Source organism: Eubalaena glacialis, chromosome 15, assembly GCF_028564815.1.
Source record: "Eubalaena glacialis isolate mEubGla1 chromosome 15, mEubGla1.1.hap2.+ XY, whole genome shotgun sequence".
Lineage (NCBI taxonomy): Eukaryota > Metazoa > Chordata > Mammalia > Artiodactyla > Balaenidae > Eubalaena > Eubalaena glacialis.
Window position 1 is genome coordinate 42,010,598 of NC_083730.1, and position 21,850 is coordinate 42,032,447.

Consider the following 21,850-nt stretch of genomic DNA (forward strand, 5'->3'; position numbering starts at 1 on the left):
CAGTGGTAGGAGATCTTACAGAATGTAAAATACAGAAGACTATTCAAAAATAATTCAAATAAATGTCAAAATAGTAAATAATGCTACAAATGAACATGTTCTATCGAGATAAAATTCTGGGGTTTAGCTGGAGGTTTCTTAAAGAATAATGACTAAAAGTGGACAAGACCAGAAAACATCCACTGTGCTAACTTTCCCTTAGGATACTCAATGTAACTATGAAGAGTTAGTTGATAACAGGTAACATAAATCCACTGTTGTTAACTACCGAAAACCCTGCACTGAAATACTGCCTGAAGGAACACCTTGATAGTATCTGCAGAATGAAGGGGGGAATCAACCAGGGTGGGGACTTTTCCCATGAGTGATATCTCCATCTTCAGATGCAAAATCTCCTGGTCTAGGAGGCTATGTGACTTGTCACGCAGCTAATTTCTGGAGGAAGTCAAAGAAAAACCAGGCCTATCTGATTCTTTCTACTATACTACAGGGAACCCCATCTTTCCCTCTGGTGCAAAAACATAAGCCTTGGGGGAATGGACACATATCCTTCTCCAAGGAATAATCAAAGTTAAAGAACTTTCTTATATAAATAGGCAGCTCTGGAAACATGACAGTGGGCAACAAGCAAACCTCAGGAATGGTGAATGTGCTATTGGCAAGAGTTCGGCAGTCAGCTCACATCTCCTTGGATGGCTGGAGAAGGGTGGGCAGGTGAGTACTGGCAGGTGGAGAGAGGCTGCAGGGATGCGGGTTAGCGGTGCTGGCAAAGGCAGACCTGAGCTTGTAGGGCTATTCCCAGTAAAATAGTAAGCTGCCGTTCTGGTTTATCGATAAGCCTCTGGAGAGTTGTGGTTCCTTCCACATATCAGCTCCCTGAAGTAGATCATCTCAGAGTGGATTGAAGAAACTGCTGTTCCAGCTTTGTGGCTGGAGACTCATCCTGGACCATGGGGTCCCCTCAACCTGCTGGCTCGTTTAAGGTCTGGCTTGAACCTTTGGCCTCTCCCTCTTCCCAAACAATGACTAGTAAAACTTCCTTTTTTTTTTCCTTCCACTGAAATTATCCGCATATGGCGGCATCCAAGAGATCAAATCAGTGAGAATTAGTTTTCTGGGTGTACGGAGCCAAATAACCAGCAAAAGAGCAATAGCTATAAAGGAGAGGCTGGCTCTTTGCACCCATAATATCTCTGACACAAATATTACTTGAACCTGCCATTACAACTTGTGGAATTTAAAAAATCTTACCTAATGAAATATTGATAAACATGGAAAAAATTGAAACACAACCTCATTCACTAAATATGTCTTCATGAAGAAACAAAGAAGCTCTATAGTACATAATTAGAAACAATCTGATTTTACAATATGAGAAAAATCAAATAAATTATAGTACACTTGTATGATTAAATATTACATAGGCATTAAATGTTATGTTTTTGAAATGCCATAATAATACAGGAAAATGCTTATAATATATTTAGAGTTAACTACGTAAGAACATTTCAAAGAAAAAAAGTACAAAGAAACGTACAAAGTTAACAATCTTTATATCTATATAGTAGCATTTCAGGTGATTTTTACTTTATTTTTTGTATTTCTAAAGTTTTATACAAAGAGAATATATTACTCTTACAATCATAAAAAAATCAGTAAAAGTTTTAAAAGGTTATTTTTTAATATCAAGATTTCATATTACACCAATAAACTTTAGCTGTTTTTTCTTCAATCTGTTATCATTAACTGCATCATGAAATTAGTTTTAATCCAAATTTCTATTAATAAAATACATATTAATTCAAGTAATTTGGGAAGATTAAACATAAAAATCTGATAGAATTCATTGCCTGAGTAAATCTCACGGTATTTTATTTATCGTGTTTTTAAATATACAAAATTGAACCTCCGGCTTCTACTCAGAAAGCTACAAAGAGTGTTGCTCCAAACTTAACAAGAAAAAAGGCCAAATACTCATTAAAATCAACTTTTCTTGAATCCACTAGAGAGATGGGATTTCAGGGCCACCAAATAGCATGAAATCTAAAAAGGGACAGTTTTCCTTCCACCAAGAAAAGGTGGGACACAGCAATGGCCCATCTAAGTAGAGCAGAGAAGGAAGATGGAGCCACCATACCGAGCAGCAAGTCAAACTCAGATCATAGTTTTAGCAAATGGCCAAGGATAGACTATCATGAGAGTATGGTAGCCCTGGGAACTACAGACACAAAGGGATTCAGCATCCACTCACAGCCGCTATCCAATGACCTCCACGGCACCACGAGGAATATCGGGGCAGGGATGGAGACCTAAGAAAGTCTCCGCATGGTGCAGGCTGGGGGATGCACAACCAGATAACGAGAACAGCAGCAATCACCCCATAGGAGGAGGGGAGCAGCCACCACACCACCTGGACAGGCAGGAAACTACACCCTGAGCCTTCTCCTCTATGAGACAAAAGCCGTAAGCCGCAGGGAAGGACAGCAAACCTTGTTGCCCCTGACGCACAGGTGGCGTAGGAGAAGGGAAAAGAATAAGACTCTGTGCTGCTGGGGCAGGAGCAGGAAACCATCCTCAGCACAGAATTTTAGAGGTCCTCTACTACCGAGGGAGGTACAGGATCACTTGAGATAGCCCCACCCCCAAGACCCAGGCACATTGACCCTTCTGAAGACCAACGTCGAAAACAAAGATGATGGAGAAAGCCCAGTCCAGGAAAGTGTCACTGGTGCTTATCGCTAGCGGAGGGACAGGAGCATGGAGAGAGACCCCCTCTGAGGCTCAGACGCATAAAAAAGGTCTAAAGCTGACAGTGAAAAAGGAACTTTGAGAAAAACCCTCTGGCAAACCAGTCCTCACCTCAAGCACAAGATAATACCTTAAGGAACTTGAAAACTGGTGGTGCAGGAACATACCAGAGCAACAGCAAAACCCAAACCCTGCTCCCCTCGAGAGCAGACTGACAACCTCTCTAATAGCCTAGCGTTAGAGACTTGCCCATTTATAGGCATAAATACTACCTACCTCAGTCTATACTGTCCTATACATGATACCAAGCTTTCAACCAAAAATTACAAGATGTACAAAAAAAGCAGGAAAGCCCCAACTCCCCACCCCTGCTGTCAATAAATGAAGCCATCAACTGAACCAGACTTAGACTTGACTCAATACTGGAACTATAAAATTCACAATGATTAATACGTTAAAGACTAGTGGAAAAGGTACACAACTTGCATGAGCAGACGATACATTTCAGCAGAGAGAAACTATAAGAAAGACTCAAATGGAAATGCTGGAAATAGAAAGCATTAAAGGAGATGAAGAATGTGTTCAGAAGTTCATCAGGAAGACAACACAGCGGAACACAGAATCAGTTTCCTTGACGATAAGTCAGTAGAAATTGCCCAAATGAAACACAGAAGCAAAAAGAGTGAACAGAAGTTTTACCCATGCAAGACATATTTTGGACGAATGTATCATGAGCACTTAGAAAAGAGAGGGAAACACCCGGGACCAGCAGTTTCCAGGTGAACAGGTCCTGGCAAGCTGAGTGCATCTCTTTTTTTTTAAACAGGAGGTGGTGGACAAGTGGAAAAAGAGTTTTTAGCTCACAACACTGAGCACTTAGGTGCAGGTGCAATGCTCAGTGTTTTACATATTCTTCATTATTATTATCCTCATTTTATAGATTATTATCTCCATTTTAAAGAAAAAAAAAAAATCTACCCAAAGGATCACACAGGTTGTCTGACCCTAAAGCTCCACCCTTACCACCAGATGCAGCCTACCTTGTGAACTCAGTGAAGAAACGAGGCTGGATGATCATAGAGTTAGGTGCCTTCCCACTAATCGCACTAAGATGGCCCCAATGCCCTAACTGATCAGTGCTGACCTGCAGGCAGCACTGGCTTACACATTCCTTGCCTCTGTCGACATTTTGGTCAATGACACAGAAACTCTGCTTATTCAATTTATATTAAATAAAACTAAGATTAAGAGTTAACGTGATGAATGGGCAAAGCAAAGTTCAAAAGTATATTGAGGCTGGAACTCTGGCCTGAAATCAATGGGAAAAAATGCAAAGTTCTGCACTTAGGTGTAAAACAATCACAGAGATGCAGAATGGAAGAAACTGGCAAATGTGGATGAGTGGGGGAAAAAAAAAAAAACACCTGGGAGGTATAGTGAATTACAAGTTTGATTTGGGCCAGCACCCAAGGCTGCTGCTGAAATCAGAGGTAGGATTTGTGGAACGGTGACATTGTATCCCAGGAGTCTACCGTATTACTCTTCTTTGTACTGGATAGACAGAAAAATTAGTAACCCATATGATGAGGAATTGCAAACTACATCCCCAAGGACTATCTGTGGAAACCATCAAGTTTAGTTTGGACAGAGTGGCATGATAACTGCCTTTAAATACTCAAAGAGCATCCATGGGGAAGTGAGTGTGTGTTGTTCCAGAAAGCAGTGCACAGCGTTTGGTTAATTACAGAGAGGCCGAGGTGGGTCCCAATAAGGAAGGGTTTTCCTCAATTCCAGTGTCTAGCAATGGCTGTTGGGGGGAAATGGCACGCTCTCTGCCGGAGTATCAGGAATGTGGCTGGTGAATGTCAGGAACACCTTGAACAAGACTTCGCCATCTCTTCAAGGCTAGGATTCTATTTTATATTATGTAACTCAAAAAGCACTTCAGTGAATCTTCAGATAATTCTGCTGAGTGAAAAAAAGCCAGCTCCAAAAGGTTACATGCTGTGTACGCTACCATTTATATAACACTCTTGAATTCACAAAAGTGTAGAAATGAAGAACAGATTAATGGTTGCCAGGGATGTAGGTGGGGGTGGGAATAGGAGGGAAGTGATATTAGGGCTCCTGCTGGTGATGGATATATTCTGTCTTTTGACTGTACCAAAATCTCAATCTCCTGGCTTGCAATATTGTAGTACAGTATTGCATGATGTCACCTTTGGAGAAAACTGGGTGAAGATTACACAGGATCTCTATGTATTATTTCTAACAATTATATGTGAATCTACAATTAACAATTATCTCAAAATAAAAAGTTTAACCAAAAAAAAAATTAAAAAGCGCTTCAGATCTCACCCACATGTAGGTCATCTCAGTGGACCACACTGGCAGTGACATGCCAATGACCATGACCAAAGGGCTCACGGAAGGTCCTCTCCTCCACAACCAGCCAGCACTTCCTGGAGCACCTAGCACCCTGGACACACCTACTTAGCTCTCCTGGGAGACACTGCCTTCATCTCACAACCAGTATGTCAAAGCTTTCCTGCTAATGAACCCCAATATCCAACTTTTCTACTCCTGCCAGAGGCAATGATGTATTTCTAGCTGCCCAGATTCAAAACTATGACCCTAGCTTTGATTCTTGATTTTGTTTTTCTACATGCAGAAACCCAATCCTAGGAAGCTATTCCTCAAAATGTCTCCAAATTTTCATCGTTCCGTTTCTGCTGTAATTCTTAGCCAGGCCTCACCACCTCAGAGATTTGATACTGTGCTAGCCCCCCAGCTTCCCATCCCTGTCAATTTCTCCCCAACCCACCCACCTCCATCCTACACACTGCACGTTATTGCTCATCATTCTCCCATTCTAACGAAACTTTGAGCAGTGTTCCCAGTGTGGTGTGTGTGTGTGTGTTTGGGGGGGGGGTAGGGAGAAGAGGGAGCATGGCTCTCTAAGGTGTGTAAGAGAGTGTGTGTGTGTGTGTGTGTGTGAAAGGGGGCTGTGGCCAGAGCTCCCCTAGACTCAGGTTTAGCAACTAGGCTACATGGGAGTCGGGACACAGGGCCATCCCCACACAGTACAAAGAAAGTCTGGAGATCTGTGACCAGCAACCTCGGGCGCAGCTGGAAGAATGAGCTTCAGTGGGGCAGACAGAAAAATGCAGAAACAGCAACACAGAATGGGTGGATTTCATGATGACACCAGGAGGTCATGAAACCCACAAGGAGGTGGACAACACCTGGGGCCTCCCCATGGCCAGAAGGGGATCCATACGGATACAGAGAGGCAGACTCTCTGTGTGAGGGTGACGAAAGGCTATGCTGTACAAGCTGAATCACCTTACCCCAATTAATGAGACTTCCAGATACACTAAAAGAAAAAAAATCCATACTGTGTGGAAAGCCATGGGGTGAGCATCTGCTTCTTACCTCTGACTGAGAAGTTTAAAGATGGATTTTTGTAAATAGAATGAAACATGTTATTGGAAACACTTTTTCTTTATTTTAAAAAGTAATTATTTGGCTGCAAATGTAACATTTTCTCCTCTGTCTATAAGACTCAAGTATCTGCAAATATTGCATAATGGCCCTCTGGCAGACTCACATCTTGTTGCCTTTCATGGAAGGAAAATGAAGAATTAGGAAAATAGAATGACAAGGTTTCTCTAACCCAGGATTCCATCATCAACCCTGTGCCTGTTTAAGGTGAAAACAACAGGACCTCATGGTTCCTGTTCTTTAGGTTCCGAGAAATCTTCATCAAAAGAAAACCCTGGGGCTTCCCTGGTGGCGCAGTGGTTGAGAATCTGCCTGCCAATGCAGGGAACACGGGTTCGAGCCCTGGTCTGGGAAGATCCCACGTGCCGCGGAGCAGCTGGGCCCGTGAGCCACAATTACTGAGCCTGCGCATCTGGAGCCTGTGCTCCGCAACAAGAGAGGCCGTGATAGTGAGAGGCCCGCGCACCGCGATGAAGAGTGGCCCCCGCTTGCCACAACTAGAGAAAGCCCTTGCACAGAAACGAAGACCCAACACAGCCATAAATAAATTAAAAAAAACAAAAAACAAAAAAACACTTCGGCAGGATGTCACTCCATTTCTGACCTCCTCCAATGTCATTTAAAAAAAAAAAAAACAAAACAAAACCCTAGGACTCCTGGCGTTCCTGATTTCTTAATTTAATTTGAACCAGGAAAACCACTGTGGCTGTACTGACCAATCTGAATGTTGAAGGAGGGGCCCGAGGCTTCCTTCTCAAAACCTAAGGGTTTCATGTTGGTGCATCCATTCGTCCTTGCAGATTCCTCACTGTCCAGTCATGGGGGTGAGGGGGAGTGTTGAGACCACCACACTGGTTTTGTAAAGACAAGTGATCTCATTAGAACTGCACTGAAGATAAACTTGGTGGCTGCTACCACTGCTGACTTTCAGCCACTAGCCTGGAACCGAGCACCCCCTGCAGGGTCAGGGGAGACCTTCCTCTGACATCACAGAGCAGACATGGGCTGCGAGCATCACCCATGGTCCCCCTTCTAACAACGCCATAAGCTCCAAGGCTTAGGTTGACCTTTGACTCTATTTTCTTTTTCTCAGGGTGACTGGCCTGGTATTGAACACAAGAGCTGGAGACTATTGTGGACCTTCCTTCTGGAAAATGAAAGATGGAGAAAGAAACCAGCACTGATTTGATGCTGATGCCCCAAGTGGCTGGGGAAGAGGCTGGTGCCCCAAGTGGCTGGGGAGGAGGCTGGGGAGACAGAGGCCCTGAGAAGAGATGCCCAAGGTCCCAAACGCTGTGTGTGCTACACAGGGAAAGAAGTGGGGGAAGCATAATTCCTACAAACTCATTCTTGAGGACTTTTAATTTTGTGATTTCTCCGTGGTATTTAGAAGTCAATAAGGATGTCCCTGTGCATTCCTTTTCCTTGCAGAATGATTCCAAAGAAAAACTGACAGGATGCTGTTGCAACACTGAAGGCTCTGAGCCTTCCTCCCATCTACTGAGCGGACAGAGGCACTTCTGTTAGGCCCACTTCCTTTTTCTCATCTCCTCTTTTTCTTCCTAGCCCATGGTCTCTCCTCTTATCCTTTCCCCTCTCTCTCTTCTCTTCTTCTTGCTTTTGCCATCCTCTCTCCCCTCCCACTCCCACCACCGGGACCTTGCCCTCCCTCTATTCCCTTCCTGGTGATGAGCTGAAAGGTTGTCACTTTTCCTATCACAGGCATAGCTGCTAGGTTTTATTCCCTTTTGGAAATAGGACTGCTTGTTGGCATTTTATCATGACCATAACAAAGTCAGTTTTTATTGCAAACTCTCCCATCTCCCTAGCTTTTGGGGTCCTCGAGACCATGCAGAGAGCACAGGGGAGGGAGCAGCTTCCAAATGAACATGAAAGTTAGGGAAGGCTCCCAGCAGAAGGACAGAAAAATCAGAAAACACTGGAACAGGATATGAGATATACATCTTCCCTCAGCCTGGCTAAATCAGCCTATTAGGCCCAGCATTCCACTCAGCTTGTAAGGTCACCTACAGCAGTTTGTAAATAGAGCCATATCTATTTTCCATAGAAAACAGAGCCAAATTTTTAAAAAGAAGAACAGATTTTCAGTCTCTTAAGAGAAACCATGGCTGTTTCTATTATAAAACGGGACTGGGGGGATTCTATCATCAATAATATTGGGAAAAGGAAAATTGAGAGGAAGATGTAAGGGCAACCAAGGACCTGGGGACCCAGTGGGTATTGCACACCAAAGCCATCCAGAGGGGAAAGGCCCTCCCACACACACAAGGGCACCATCACCAAGTCTGGAAGGAAGATACCACCTCAACTAGACCTATTCTTGTCATAAAGTCAAATCAAGGCTGAGTGCTCCTGAAATACAGCAGGGTCCTTAGGAAGCAGGTACTTTGAGAAGCAAGGCCAAGGGATGTGACTCATTGCTTAGAGCATGGCGCTGGTGCCTGCCAGCCTTGGCAGGCTCGCCCAACTTGGGGTGGTAGTGAACATAGGGATGGGGAAGCCTGGGATGACCACAGGTTCTGCAGGGACCCCTGGGAAGCTATGTTGATTCTGTGACCTAAGCCAGGCTGACATTCCCCACTCAGGCCCTCAATGCCCTCCCTGCCTGACCCCGTTGCCTCCTCTAGTCACCGTGGTCTCTGCCATGGTGCCTCACCCCACAAGCTGACCATACTTCAGCCTGGGTTCAGTAGCATCTGCTCAGGACAGGATCCCTTCTTACTTCCTCCAAATCCACCCCGCCCCACCCCCAGCCAGGTACCTCCCGGTCCCACCTGAATCCAGAGAAGACCACGCCAGAGCCTCACTCAGCTTCTAGTGCCCCTTGGGTAACAGGGTGGATCTTCCTCCTTAAGGCAGCACCCCCAGAGTGTGGGCACTCACAGCCAAGGCACGGCCAGCCAGACGTGGGCGAAGATCCGTGGGGGAAATTAGATAGATTCTCATAACCAAGCACTATTTCCTCAACTACAAAATGGGGATAGCATTATTTACCTTAGAGTGGTCTTATGTGGATTAAAGGCGATCATGCTTGAAAAGCACCTACTATGGTGGCTGGTGCCTAGGTAAATTGTTAATAAATGTTGGTCACTTTTATAATTGATGGCAGAGTTGAAAGGCAATCTCAAATTCATTCATCTATATATAGGAATATGCATATACATATGTATAACATATAAGTATGTACTTAAGTAACTGAAAGTATTAAACATGAAATACAGCAGGTAATGTTAATACTCTATCCATGGCATAATGTTTTAATTAAACATTAAAAACCAGAGGTGCCAAAAGCATTTGATTAATGCTTAAAAGGAAAAAATAAAAATGCATTAAAAATTCGTAAGCTCTTTGCAATCTGAGTGAGTTTTTTTTTTTTAATCTATAAAACAGTAGTCCTTATTTGTACTGTGACAGGGCAGGAACAAAGCTGAATAGGACTTCTTTCTGCAAAACCATCTCAGAGAGGGTAACAGGGTAAAAAGATAGGCGTATAATATGCAAACTGAATAAAATGTTCAATCATAACCTTCTCTTACCTTTGACCCAATGAGCGTGTACAGCCACTGAATGGTTTCATTGTGGTTTATTACTCCATTCATCCCATCCACATACAACATAATCTGGCCCAAAGCTACAGAAGAGAAGAGAAAAAGAAGCAAGGAGACGTTATGGTTTATATGTAAATATAATCTCCAATGATCATAATGTCAAGTGAGATTTTCACACTTTAAGTACACTGTATGTTAAGAACCAAATCTGCAGAGAATCCCTGAGCTCTGAAATTAGCACAATCTCTTTGCAGAAAGTGTTGATCACTCCAGAAGAAATAAGGGTTATCCTGGTGTCTGGAAGATGCAATTAAGGCACCAAATCCAGTGATTGTTGTTTCTCTGTGCCTTGATGTATAAATGCATGTTTTTACGTTTCTATATCTGTATGTAGTCCCAGACGAGGCAGAGATATCCATGAGATGGTGTCTGGGTCGTGGCCTCCCGCTGGGGGTGCAAGAGGGTGCATGAAGTTTCTAAAAACAACTTGTCTGGTGCCCCAGCCTATGGTCAGGCAGGTCCCAGATGCTATGGAACCATTTTGAGCCAATACAATTTGAACCCTTAAGATAAGGGATAAATATGTATTTAAATATTATTTGTAATCCTTTTAAAGACTTTCAGGTTTTAAAATGTCAGAAATCATGGAAACAGAGGGTGGGGGTGGGGAGGGGGAATGGGGAGGTTAGTGCTTAATGGGGACAGAGTTTCAGCTTAGGAAGGTGAAAAATTCTGGAGATGGATGGTGGTGAGAGTTGAACAACAATGTGAATGTACTTAGTGCCACTGAGTACATTTAAATATGGTTAAAATAGTATGTTTTATATTATGTGACTTCTACTGCAATAAAAAATTTTTTTAAAAAAAGAAATCATAAAAAAATTGGTTGATACCAAGTCCTAAATTCTTAGTTAAGAAAAATATAGTCACCCCAGATTGTCATTATTCACCAAAAAAACCCAAAACAAAACAAAACAAAAAAAACAAGCCACGTTATTACTTTTTTAAAAAACAAATATTAACTCTATTTTTTCAGTTCCCTTGGTATCAAAATAATTTGGATTCTAGAATATGAATAAACAGAAGTTACATACTCTAAGTAAATAGGCTTCCTTGAATCAGGTCTGACCTCCTAAATCTTATTGCAGCCATAATTAATTGGCATGGCATTGGCATTTTTAGGTAACACTTTTTTTTTCTGGTAATATTAGGATATCTTATTTTAGAAAACTGACAACAAGAGGGTAAAGTGAAAATAATTCATAATCTCATAGTTTAAAGAATTATTCTTAACATGTTGATATGTTTTCTTACATTCTTTCTTTTATGCTTTACACACACACATACACACAACTTTATACACAGGTCGTAGGAACAGTCCAGATAAAATGGTGATGACTGAAAAGAGCAAAGCACAAAATAGTGAGTGTACACTAATTCCAAGCATACAAATATATGTGTTATGTTAGAAAACTCATTATTATACTATCCAACAAAAGATCAAATGACAAAACCACATAATCATTCTGAGAAAAAGTATGCTCCTAAGTATGTAAAAACTCAAATTTTTTTTTGGATTTATTTTATTTATTTTTTAACATCTTTATTGGAGTATAATTGCTTCACAATGGTGTGTTAGTTTCTGCTGTATAACAAAGTGAATCTGCTATACATAAACATATATCCCCATATCTCCTCTCTCTTGCTTCTCCCTCCCACCCTCCCTATCCCACCCCTCTAGGTGGACACAAGGCACAGAGCTGATCTCCCTGTGCTATGTGGCTGCTTCCCACTAGCTATCTATTTTACATTTGGTAGTGTATATATGTCCATGCCACTCTCTCACTTCGTCCCAGCTTACCCTTCCCCCTCCCCGTGTGTTCAAGGCCATTCTCTATGTCTGCGTCTTTATTCCTGTCCTGCCCTTAGGTTCTTCAGAACCATTTTTTTTTTTTAGATTCCATATATATGTGTTAGCACACAGTATTTGTTTTTCTCTTTCTGACTTACTTCACTCTGTATGACAGTCTCTAGGTCCATCCACCTCACTACAAATAACTCAATTTCATTTCTTTTTATGGCTGAGTAATATTCCATTGTATATATGTGCCACATCTTCTTTATCCATTCATCTGTCGATGGACACTTAGGTTGCTTCCATGTCCTGGCTATTGTAAATAGTGCTGCAATGAACATTAGGGTACATGTATCTTTTTGAATTATGGTTTTCTCAGGGTATATGCCCAGCAGTGGGATTGCTGGGTCATATGGTAGTTCTATTTTTAGTTTTTAAGGACCCTCCATACTGTTCTCCATAGTGGCTGTATCAATTTACATTCCCACCAACAGTGGAAGAGGGTTCCCTTTTCTCCACACCCTCTCCATCACTTATTGTTTGTAGATTTTTTGATGATGGCCATTCTGACTGGTGTGAGGTGATACCTCATTACAGTTTTGATTTGCATTTCTCTAATGATTAGTGATGTTGAGCATCCTTTCATGTGTTTGTTGGCAATCTGCATATCTTCTTTGGAGAATTGTCTGTTTAGATCTTCTGCCCATTTTTGGATTGGGTTGCTTTTTTGATATTGAGCTGTATGAGCTGCCTGTATATTTTGGAGATTAATCCTTTGTCAGTTGCTTCGTTTGCAAATATTTTCTCCCATTCTGAGGGGTGTCTTTTTGTCTTGTTTTTGGTTTCCTTTGCTGTGCAAAGCTTTTAAGTTTCATTAGGTCCCATTTGTTTATTTTTGTTTTTATTTCCATTTCTCTAGGAGGTGGGTCAAAAAGGATCTTGCTGTCATTTATGTCATAGAGTATTCTGCCTATGTTTTCCTCTAAGACTTTTATAGTGTCTGGCCTTACATTTAGGTCTTTAATCCATTTTGAGTTTATTTTTGTGTATGGTGTTAGGGAGTGTTCTAATTTCATTCTTTACATGTAGCTGTCCAGTTTTCCCAGCACCACTTATTGAAGAGGCTGTCTTTTCTCCACTGTATATTCTTGCATCCTTTATCAAAGATAAGGTGACCATATGTGCGTGGGTTTATCTCTGGGCTTTCTATCCTGTTCCATTGACCTACATTTCTGTTTTTGTGCCAGTACCATACTGTCTTGATTACTGTAGCTTTGTAGTATAGTCTGAAGTCAGGGAGCCTGATACCTCCAGCTCCATTTTTCTTTCTCAAGATTGCTTTGGCTGTTTGGGTTCTTTAGTGTTTCCATACTATTTGTGAAATTTTTTGTTCTAGTTCTGTGAAAAATGCCATTGGTAGTTTGATAGGGATTGCATTGAATCTGTAGATTGCTTTGGGTAGTATAGTCATTTTCACAATGTTGATTCTTCCAATCCAGGAACATGGTATATCTCTCCATCTGTTTGTATCATCTTTAATTTCTTTCATCGGTGTCTTATAGTTTTCTGCATACAGGTCTTTTGTCTCCTTAGGTAGGTTTATTCCTAGGTATTTTATTCTTTTTGTTGCAATGGTAAATGGGAGTGTTTCCTAAATTTCTCTTTCAGATTTTTCATCATTAGTGTATAGGAATGCAAGAGATTTCTGTGCATTAATTTTATTTCCTGCTACTTTACCAGATTCATTGATTAGCTCTAGTAGTTTTCTGGTAGCATCTTTGGGATTCTCTACTTATAGTATCGTGTCATCTGCAAACAGTGACAGTTTTACTTCTTCTTTTCTGATTTGGATTCCTTTTATTTCTTTTTCTTCTCTGATTACTGTGGCTACAACTTCCAAAACTATGTTGAATAATAGTGGTGAGATTGGGCAACCTTGTCTTGTTCCTGATCTTAGTGGAAATGGTTTCAGTTTTTCACCATTGAGAACGATGTTGGCTGTGGGTTTGTCATATATGGCCTTTACTATGTTGGGGTAAGTTTCCTCTATGCCTACTTTCTGGAGAGTTTTTATCATAAATGGGTGTTGAATTTTGTCAAAAGTTTTTTCTGCATCTATTGAGATGATCATATGGTTCTTCTCCTTCAATTTGTTAATATGGTTTATCACATTGATTGATTTGTGTATATTGAAGGATCCTTGCATTCCTGGGATAAAGCCCACTTGATCATGGTGTATGATCCTTTTAATGTGCTGTTGGATTCTATTTGCTAGTATTTTGTTGACGATTTTTGCATCTATGTTAATCAGTGATATTGGTCTGTAGTTTCATTTTTTTGTGACATCTTTGTCTGGTTTTGGTATCAGGGTGATGGTGGCCTTGTAGAATGAGTTTGGGAGTGTTCCTCCCTCTGCTATATTTTGGAAGTAAAAACTCAAAATTTTAAACCATTAATTGAGCATATCCTTGACACAATAAACTGTACATTTTTGAAAATAACAGTTTCATATTCTATTTAGTGGTGAAACACTGGAGATATTCCTATTAAAATCAGAAATAATTTTAAAATGATGCCCATTAATCCCATGATTATTTAATACCATGCTACAGAGTTTCAAGCAAATTTAACAAGACATGAAAAATAATTAAAGGCAGGATGTTTAGAAATGAATACATAATATTGTCATTATTTGCAAGAAATATTATAGACCCAATAAAAAACTCATCTACAGAATTTATAATGAAGAGATCACAATTGTAACCACTTTCTCATCTTAATGAGAAATAAGTATGTAACATACAAAGAAAATCAAAGTTTGATATAAAAATATAATACTAGATAAATGATATGACAGCAAATATGATAAAGGCTTAAATGATTTATTGTATAAACAATTCATACAAGTTGATAAGAAAATACTAAATGCCAATAGAAAAAAAGTAAAAGCATTTCATAAGAGAGATGACAAGCTGGTTTACAGTAACAAAGTTGTTCATTCTTACTATAATAAAAATGCAAATTAAAACAATAATGAGGTAGAATTTTCACTTAAATCATGAAAGATATTTTTTAAAGAAATGATTAGGTTATCAATTGCTGCAGAGGTTAAACAAGTAACTTCATACATTCCTGGTGGTGGGGCAAGTTGGTACAAGTCCTATAATAAGGCTATTTAGTGCTATAATTGTTTTAAAAATAGTTACCATTTAGTGTCTACCATGTCCCAAGGTCTGAGGGTGGGACTTTATACATGTTATTAATACAACAGCCCTGCTGTGAGGCAGGTATTATAACTCCCATCTGACAGAGGAAAAAACTGAAGCTCTGAAAAGTAAAGGAATGTGCCCCCAAATCCCATCACTACCAAGTGGCAGAGTCCACCTCCAGCTGGGGCAGGCGGGCTCCTCCATATCTGTACTCAGAGCCTGGAAGTCCTCTCTAAGCTCTTCCCAAGCCAATGTGATTTCAGGAATCTATCCTAAGGAAATAACCCTAAGTTAAAGGGGGAAAAAAAGGATGAAGCAAAGATACTCACTGGAGTGTCATCTATAACATCAAAATATCAACTAAAATCTAAATATAGATCAGATCTGGAACTCAGCATACACAGCAATTTATCAAAGCTATGTCCTATCCTGTGAACTGTTTCTGAAAAAATAATTTAAAAGTAGAAACTTATAATGATTATGTAATTCAATAAAACACTAAAATCTCAAGCATAGAAGGAAAGGGAAACCCATGATATATTAAGCACTGTGATCGGATATATGTTCTTTGGATGTATTTTTTTTCTACTTTTCCCTGATTTTCATTATGAGCATCTATTAATTTTATAATTGGAAAGTAAACAAATATACAAAAAGGAACCAAATAAGACTGTAAAATGTATAGTGTTAGGTGCTTTTCTTGGTTTTTAGAATTTTTTTAGTAGCCCATCCCTCTTGGCATACCCCTCCCTCCTTCAGAAAGATAGAGGCCCCACTTCATGAAAGAGTTCTGAGAATTCAGCACATTCTGCCCATTTTTTCCTTTCCCTTTTTCTTTCCTCCTCTCCCTTCCAAAACAAACTGGCAAATCTCTAGGGAACAGTACCACAGTCCTTTTCCCATTCAAGTTCCACTGTTGAGGAAGCAAATCCAAGGCAGATTTAGCATCTTCTAAATCAGCTTAATGGCACAGGGGAGTCAATGTAGACTGTTCAGCCTCTGGAAGGTACATTCCTTGGGGAGACCCTCCCCCCAAGGTTGAAAAGCCAGGAATGAACGTCTCCTCCCTAACTGCTCAGGGCCTCTGGTACTGCAGAAAGCCCAGCAAGCCAGGGCACCACTACAAAAAGGGAGTCAAAGTAAGAATTTCTATAAGTTTTCGCTCTATGATGTTTCCCTTCAAGGTTCTATTAACTGCCCACTTTGGAGGAAGAAAGTCACCAGAAAGTCCACGTCTAATGGAATTCAACTTTCTGATCATACTGATTTGTCATAATGTTGTGACAATCAAAAGCTTTCAGGCTAGATCTTTTGCATCCTAGCCCTAAAGCTAAAGCACTCCATCCTGCAAAACCCACTGCAGACACAAGATGGCACTAAATAGATTTAAGTGGGTTAATGTCTCACTAAGCTCCCACAGCAAAATACCACCAATGTAAATGAGGGCCTGTGAATAAAACTCACCCAGGAAAAAAAAAGAAAAAAGAAAAGTAGATGGCCTGGGTCACAGGAACCACGAAAATTAGTGATTTCCATTTCTAAGAAGGATGAGGAGGATCACAATGCCAGAACACAGTGGTGGGTAACAATAGCACAGGTCTAAAAAGAGACCAGGGCCTTTGTTGTTATGCTGCTCATGGAATTTACTCGAGGCATTTTTATTAATTTTCTGTGCTTCAGTTCCCTCACCTCAAAAATAAGATAGTAAGACTGTAGTACCTACTTTTCAGGGGTGTTGTAGGGATTGAGTTAGAGCAATGCCTGACTCAAGGGTAGGTGCTCAATAAACGTTAGTCATATCAAGTACGTCACTGAAGTCACATCAATTATCTACTGGACAGGAGCACGCAATGAAAGACTCTCCAAGACACACAGTGGGGGAGAGCCCTCTGCCCAACTCAGTCACAATTATTTTTTTCTAAACATTTTTTGTTTTACTTTTTATATTTAGATATATGCTCCATTTGGAGATATTTTTTGCATAAATTGTGAGTTTTAGATTGATATTCTTTTTTTTTCCACATAGATGTCCAATGGATCTAATACCATTGTTTGAAGAGACTAGCCTATCTTTATTTGCTTTTGCAAATTTGCCAAAAATCAATTGGCTATGTTTGCATGGGTCTATTTCTGGATTCTCTATTCTGTTCCACTGATCTATCCGTCTATCCTTTTGCCAACACCACAGTATCTTGATTATTGTAGCTTCATAAGAAGTCTTAAAATCAGGTAGTATGACTCCTACAATTTCATTCTTCCTTTTAAAAATTGTTTTGGCTATTCTTGTCCTTTGGCCTTTTCATGGAAATTTTAGAAGCAGTTTGTCTAAATCTGCAAAAAATCTTTCAGGAAGTATTATGGGAAATGCATTAAATCTACAGATAAATTTTGGGAGAATGACATCTTTACTACATTCAGTCTTGTAACTCATGATCCTATTATGTCATCATTTAGATCTTCTCTATTTTCATGAGTGTTTTGTTGTTTTTAACTAAAGATTCTGTATATGGCTTTTTGCTAAATTTATAAGTATTTCATATTTTTTGGAGCTACTGGAAATATTTTTAAAACTTCTCCATTCCCAACTATTTATTATTAGTATATAGAAATAAAAATAATTTTTTTTGTTTTGACTTTGTATTCTATAACTTTGTTAAACTTATTAATTCTAGGGGTTTGGGGGGTTATGTTTTTGTAGATTCTCTGAGGTTTTCTACATAGCCAATAACGTTGTCTGTGACCTAGAACAATTTTATTTCTTCCTTCCCAAGCTATATTCCCCCCCACCCCACCCTTTATTCCTCTTTGCCTTATTGCACTGGTTAAGTCTTTCAATACGGGTGGTAGGAGTGGACAACTTTGCCTTTTCTCAGTATTAGGGGGAAAGCATGTAAGTCTTTCACCATTAATTATGATGTTAGCTATAGGTTTTTGCACATTGCCCTTTATCAAGGTGAAGACGATCCCCCCCAATGGCTAGTTCGTTAAGAAGGTTTTTTTTTTTTTTAATATTTATTTATTTATTTATTAATTTTTTATTTTTGGCTGCGTTGGGTCTTCGTTTCTGTGCGAGGGCTTTCTCTAGTTGCGGCGAGTGGGAGCCACTCTTCATCGCGGTGCGCGGGCCTCTCACTGTCGCGGCCTCTCTTGTTGCGGAGCACAGGCTCCAGACGCGCAGGCTCAGTAGTTGTGGCTCACGGGCCTAGTTGCTCTGCGGCATGTGGGATCTTCCCAGACCAGGGCTCGAACCCGTGTCCCCTGCATTGGCAGGCAGATTCTCAACGACTGCGCCACCAGGGAAGCCCAAGAAGGTTTTTTTTCATCATAAATGGATGCTGAATTTTGTCAAATGCTTTTTCTATATCAACTGATATTATCAAGTGCTTTTTCTTCAGACTGATAATGTGGTGAGTTACACAAAGTGAATTTCAAATACTGAACCAGCCTTGCATTCCCTCTTGGCCATGGTGCATTATTCTTTTTATAGATTGCTGAATTTGATTTGTTGATATTTTGTTGAGGATTTTAGCATCTTAGTTCATGAGACATATTGGTCTGTAGTATCCTGTCTCTGTCTTGTTTCATATCATGGTAATGCTGGTCCTATAAAATGAGTTGGGAAGCATTCCCTCCTCTGATGTTTTCTGGAAGAGATTACGTAAAATTGGTTTTATTTTGCCTTTAAATGTTTGGCAGAATTACCAGGAAACCATCTGAGCCTGGAGATTCCTTTTTCAGAAGATTGTTAACTATAAATCAAATTTCTTTAGTAGTCATAGTTAATAACATTTATAGTAATAAGGCTAGTCAGGTTATCTATTTCATCTTGGGTGAATTTTGGTAGTCTGTGGTTTTTAAGGAACTGGCCCATTTCATCTAAGTATCAATTTTATATACCTAGAGTTGTTCACAGTATTCTTTTATTACTCATTTAATGTCTGTGGAGTCTGTCATGATAGCCCCTCTATCATTACAGATGTTGGCAATTAGTGTCTTCTCTTTTTCTTTGTCATTGTTGCTTATTATCTTCCTTTTCAAAGAATGAGACTTTGTTTCACTGATATCGACTCTGTTATTTCTGTTTTCAATTTCATTAGTTTTTACCCTTATCTTTATCATTTCTTTCCTTCTACTTGATTGAGTTTGTTTTTCCTTTTTTATTCTAGTTTCTTAAGGCAGGTGTTTATATTATGGATTATTTTCTTTTTTTATAATAGAAACATGTAATACTATACATTTCTCTCCATGCATTGCTCCAACTGCATCCCACAGATTTTTATTTGGTTTTCATTTTAATTTAGTTCAAAATATTTTCTAATTTCCATTTGAGAATTCCTCTTCAACATATGGATTATTTAAAAGCATGTTGTTTAATTTCCAAGCATTTGGAGATATTCCTCTTACCCTTCTGTAATTGATTTATAGTTTAACTCCATTATGGCCAGGAAATATATCATATGATTTCAATTCTTTTAAATTTGTTATTTTTATGACCCAGGATATTACCTATCCTGCTGAATGTTTTATATGTACTTGAAAAGAATATGTATTCTGCTATAGTTGGGTAGAGTACTCTAAAAATGTCAATTAGAACCAGTTGGTTGATGGTGCTGTTTAGTTCCACTATAGCTTTGCTGATTTTCAGTCTACCAATTCTATTGATTACTAAAAAAGGAATGCTGAAGTCTTCAACTACAACAGAGGATTTTCCATTTCTTATTTCAATTCTCTCAGTTTTTGCTTCATGTATTTTGAAGCTCTTTAGGTTTTCCATTTCTGGATGAATCAACTCTTTTATCATTATAATGTCCTTCTTTATTCCTTGCTATTTTCTTTACTTTGGCCTCTACTTTCTCTAATGTTAATATGGCTTTCTTTTGATTAGTGTTTGTATGATATTTATTTCTGTATCCTTTTGCTTTTAAACTAACTATAGCATTATAATTAAGGTGGGTTTCTTATAGGCAGCATTTAGTTGGGTCATTTTTTGTATCCATTCTGATAATCTCTGTCTTTTAATCACTGTAATCAGGCCAGTTACATTTAATATAATTATTGGTACATTTGAATTTAGGTCCATCATTTCCATTCTGCTACTGAGCCCATCTAGTAAGATTTTTATTTTGATTAATGTATTTTTCATTTCTAAATTTTTCATTTGGCTCTCCTTTATATCTTCTGTTTCTTTTCTGAGACTTTCTATCTTTTCATTCACTTCAATAGTGTTCATCCTTACTTCCTTTTTTTATAATAGCTGCTTTAAAGCATTTGACAAATTCAGTCAATGTCACCCTGGCACTGGGGTCTACTGATTTGTCTTTTCCTATGCAAGTTGAAATTTTCCTAGTTTATTGTATGTCATCAAATTTTGGCTTATATCCTGGACATTTTGAAAATTATAAGACTCTAGATTTTGTTTAAATATTAGAGAAAATGTTGACATTTTTGTTTAAGCAGGCAATTTAACCTGTTCCCTTTAAGCCACAAGTTCTGACCTGCCTTTTATGGGCTGTGGTTCCAATACCAGTTCAATTTTCAAAGTCCTTTGCTGTGCCATTTGGATTGGCCCTGCATGTCTACCACTCAGTGGCTAGTCTGGAACCTGGGCAGTGGTCTACCTTGTTGTTCAGTTCTCAAAGTCTTTGGTATACTGATTAGCATCAGATTCATGCATGTAGTTTGTGGTGAGCCCAGAGGCTCACCAAAAACTTTGCAGGTCACTTTCCTGAGCTCCTCTTTTTCCATTATCTCCCTGATACTTACTTTTAGGTTCCCTGGGGCTCCCTTTCTTAGTCTTTCAACCAGAGAGCTGGGCCATTATTTATCCTGCTCTGCCACTGACTTTTTGTGACTGTGTTCACATCTGGGGCCAAGCAGTGGGAAAACAGGGAGGGAAAAATACAAACGGAATTCATCCCAACCCTCTTGTGACTACAACTCCTCTCAATCAAAGCAAAAGTTTATGCCTCCTTCCCTCAGAGCTTTAGGTGCCTGCAGGCCCCTGCTGTTCTCACATTATTATCACAGCTGTTCTTACCATGGGATTACCTGGGGGCAGGGGTTCAAGATAACAGAGAAAAGACTAAGAAACACCGGGGGACTTTTGCACTCTTGAGTGTTTGGAGTCCCTTTTCCTCCTACTCAAGCCAGAAGTAGAAGGCCTCTTCTGGAACTCTCTCTGAATACACTGATGGCGACTTTTGGGTTTGGGGCTGATTTGAGTCCAGACCAGAAAATACTAGAAGAAAAATGTTAAAAGCACCATCACAATGCTATCTTCAAATTCTAGTCTTCTTCCCCAATCTGTCCACTACCATTTACTCTTCAAAGTCCTCAAATAGTTGCTTTACGTATTTTTTTCCCAGGTTTACAGTCGCATTTAATAGGAGAAATAGTTCCAGTGTGCTTACGCCCTCTCAGGCAGAACTCCTCCCTCTCTGATTTTAGAATAAGAACTCTAGCGGCAACATGGAAGGTGGCCTGGAGTGAAGTCCTGTGTCTAGGTCTGCTCAGAACTTTGCCTCAACAGTCTAACCACATGGTTTTCAATCTTTTTTCTCTTCTTCCTTTCTCCTCTTCTCCCTTCCTCCCTCCTTTTTATTTTCCTTTCTTTTTTGAAGCTGGAAGTTTTTTAGTCCAAGGATCTTCTAAAAGGAACAATAACATACGCCACAGATAATTCCCAGATGCTTTGCTAGAAGCAGGACTGGTGGGTTTTAACTGCTTCCCCCTTAACACTTGACACTCCTCACCCTGCCTACTGCAGTGAGTCCCAATGGGGCCTGTTAAAGGCATCCAATCACCCAGGCTACACACTGGAGCTCACTGCATACTTGCATTTTCAAACACCACAAGTGGGTTAGGAAATCAATTTAGTGAGTCCAGACCGGTAATTTATTTTTTCAGGCAACAAAACCGAATAGAAAATAGAGTGCATTTCATTTTAGGTAAGGGCTGTTTCTATT

General features: G+C 39.7%; 1 protein-coding gene across 5 annotated transcripts in view; it reads right to left on the reverse strand.

The window, feature by feature from the left end:
* The window catches only part of FHOD3 (formin homology 2 domain containing 3), a 489,898-nt gene that overhangs the window by 200,156 nt on the left and 267,892 nt on the right, over positions 1–21,850 (reverse strand). For all 5 annotated transcript variants that reach the window (XM_061170499.1, XM_061170498.1, XM_061170497.1 and 2 more), the window contains exon 6: positions 9,810–9,904. In XM_061170499.1, the coding sequence (XP_061026482.1) occupies positions 9,810–9,904 (95 nt within the window). The remainder of the gene's footprint in view (positions 1–9,809; positions 9,905–21,850) is intronic.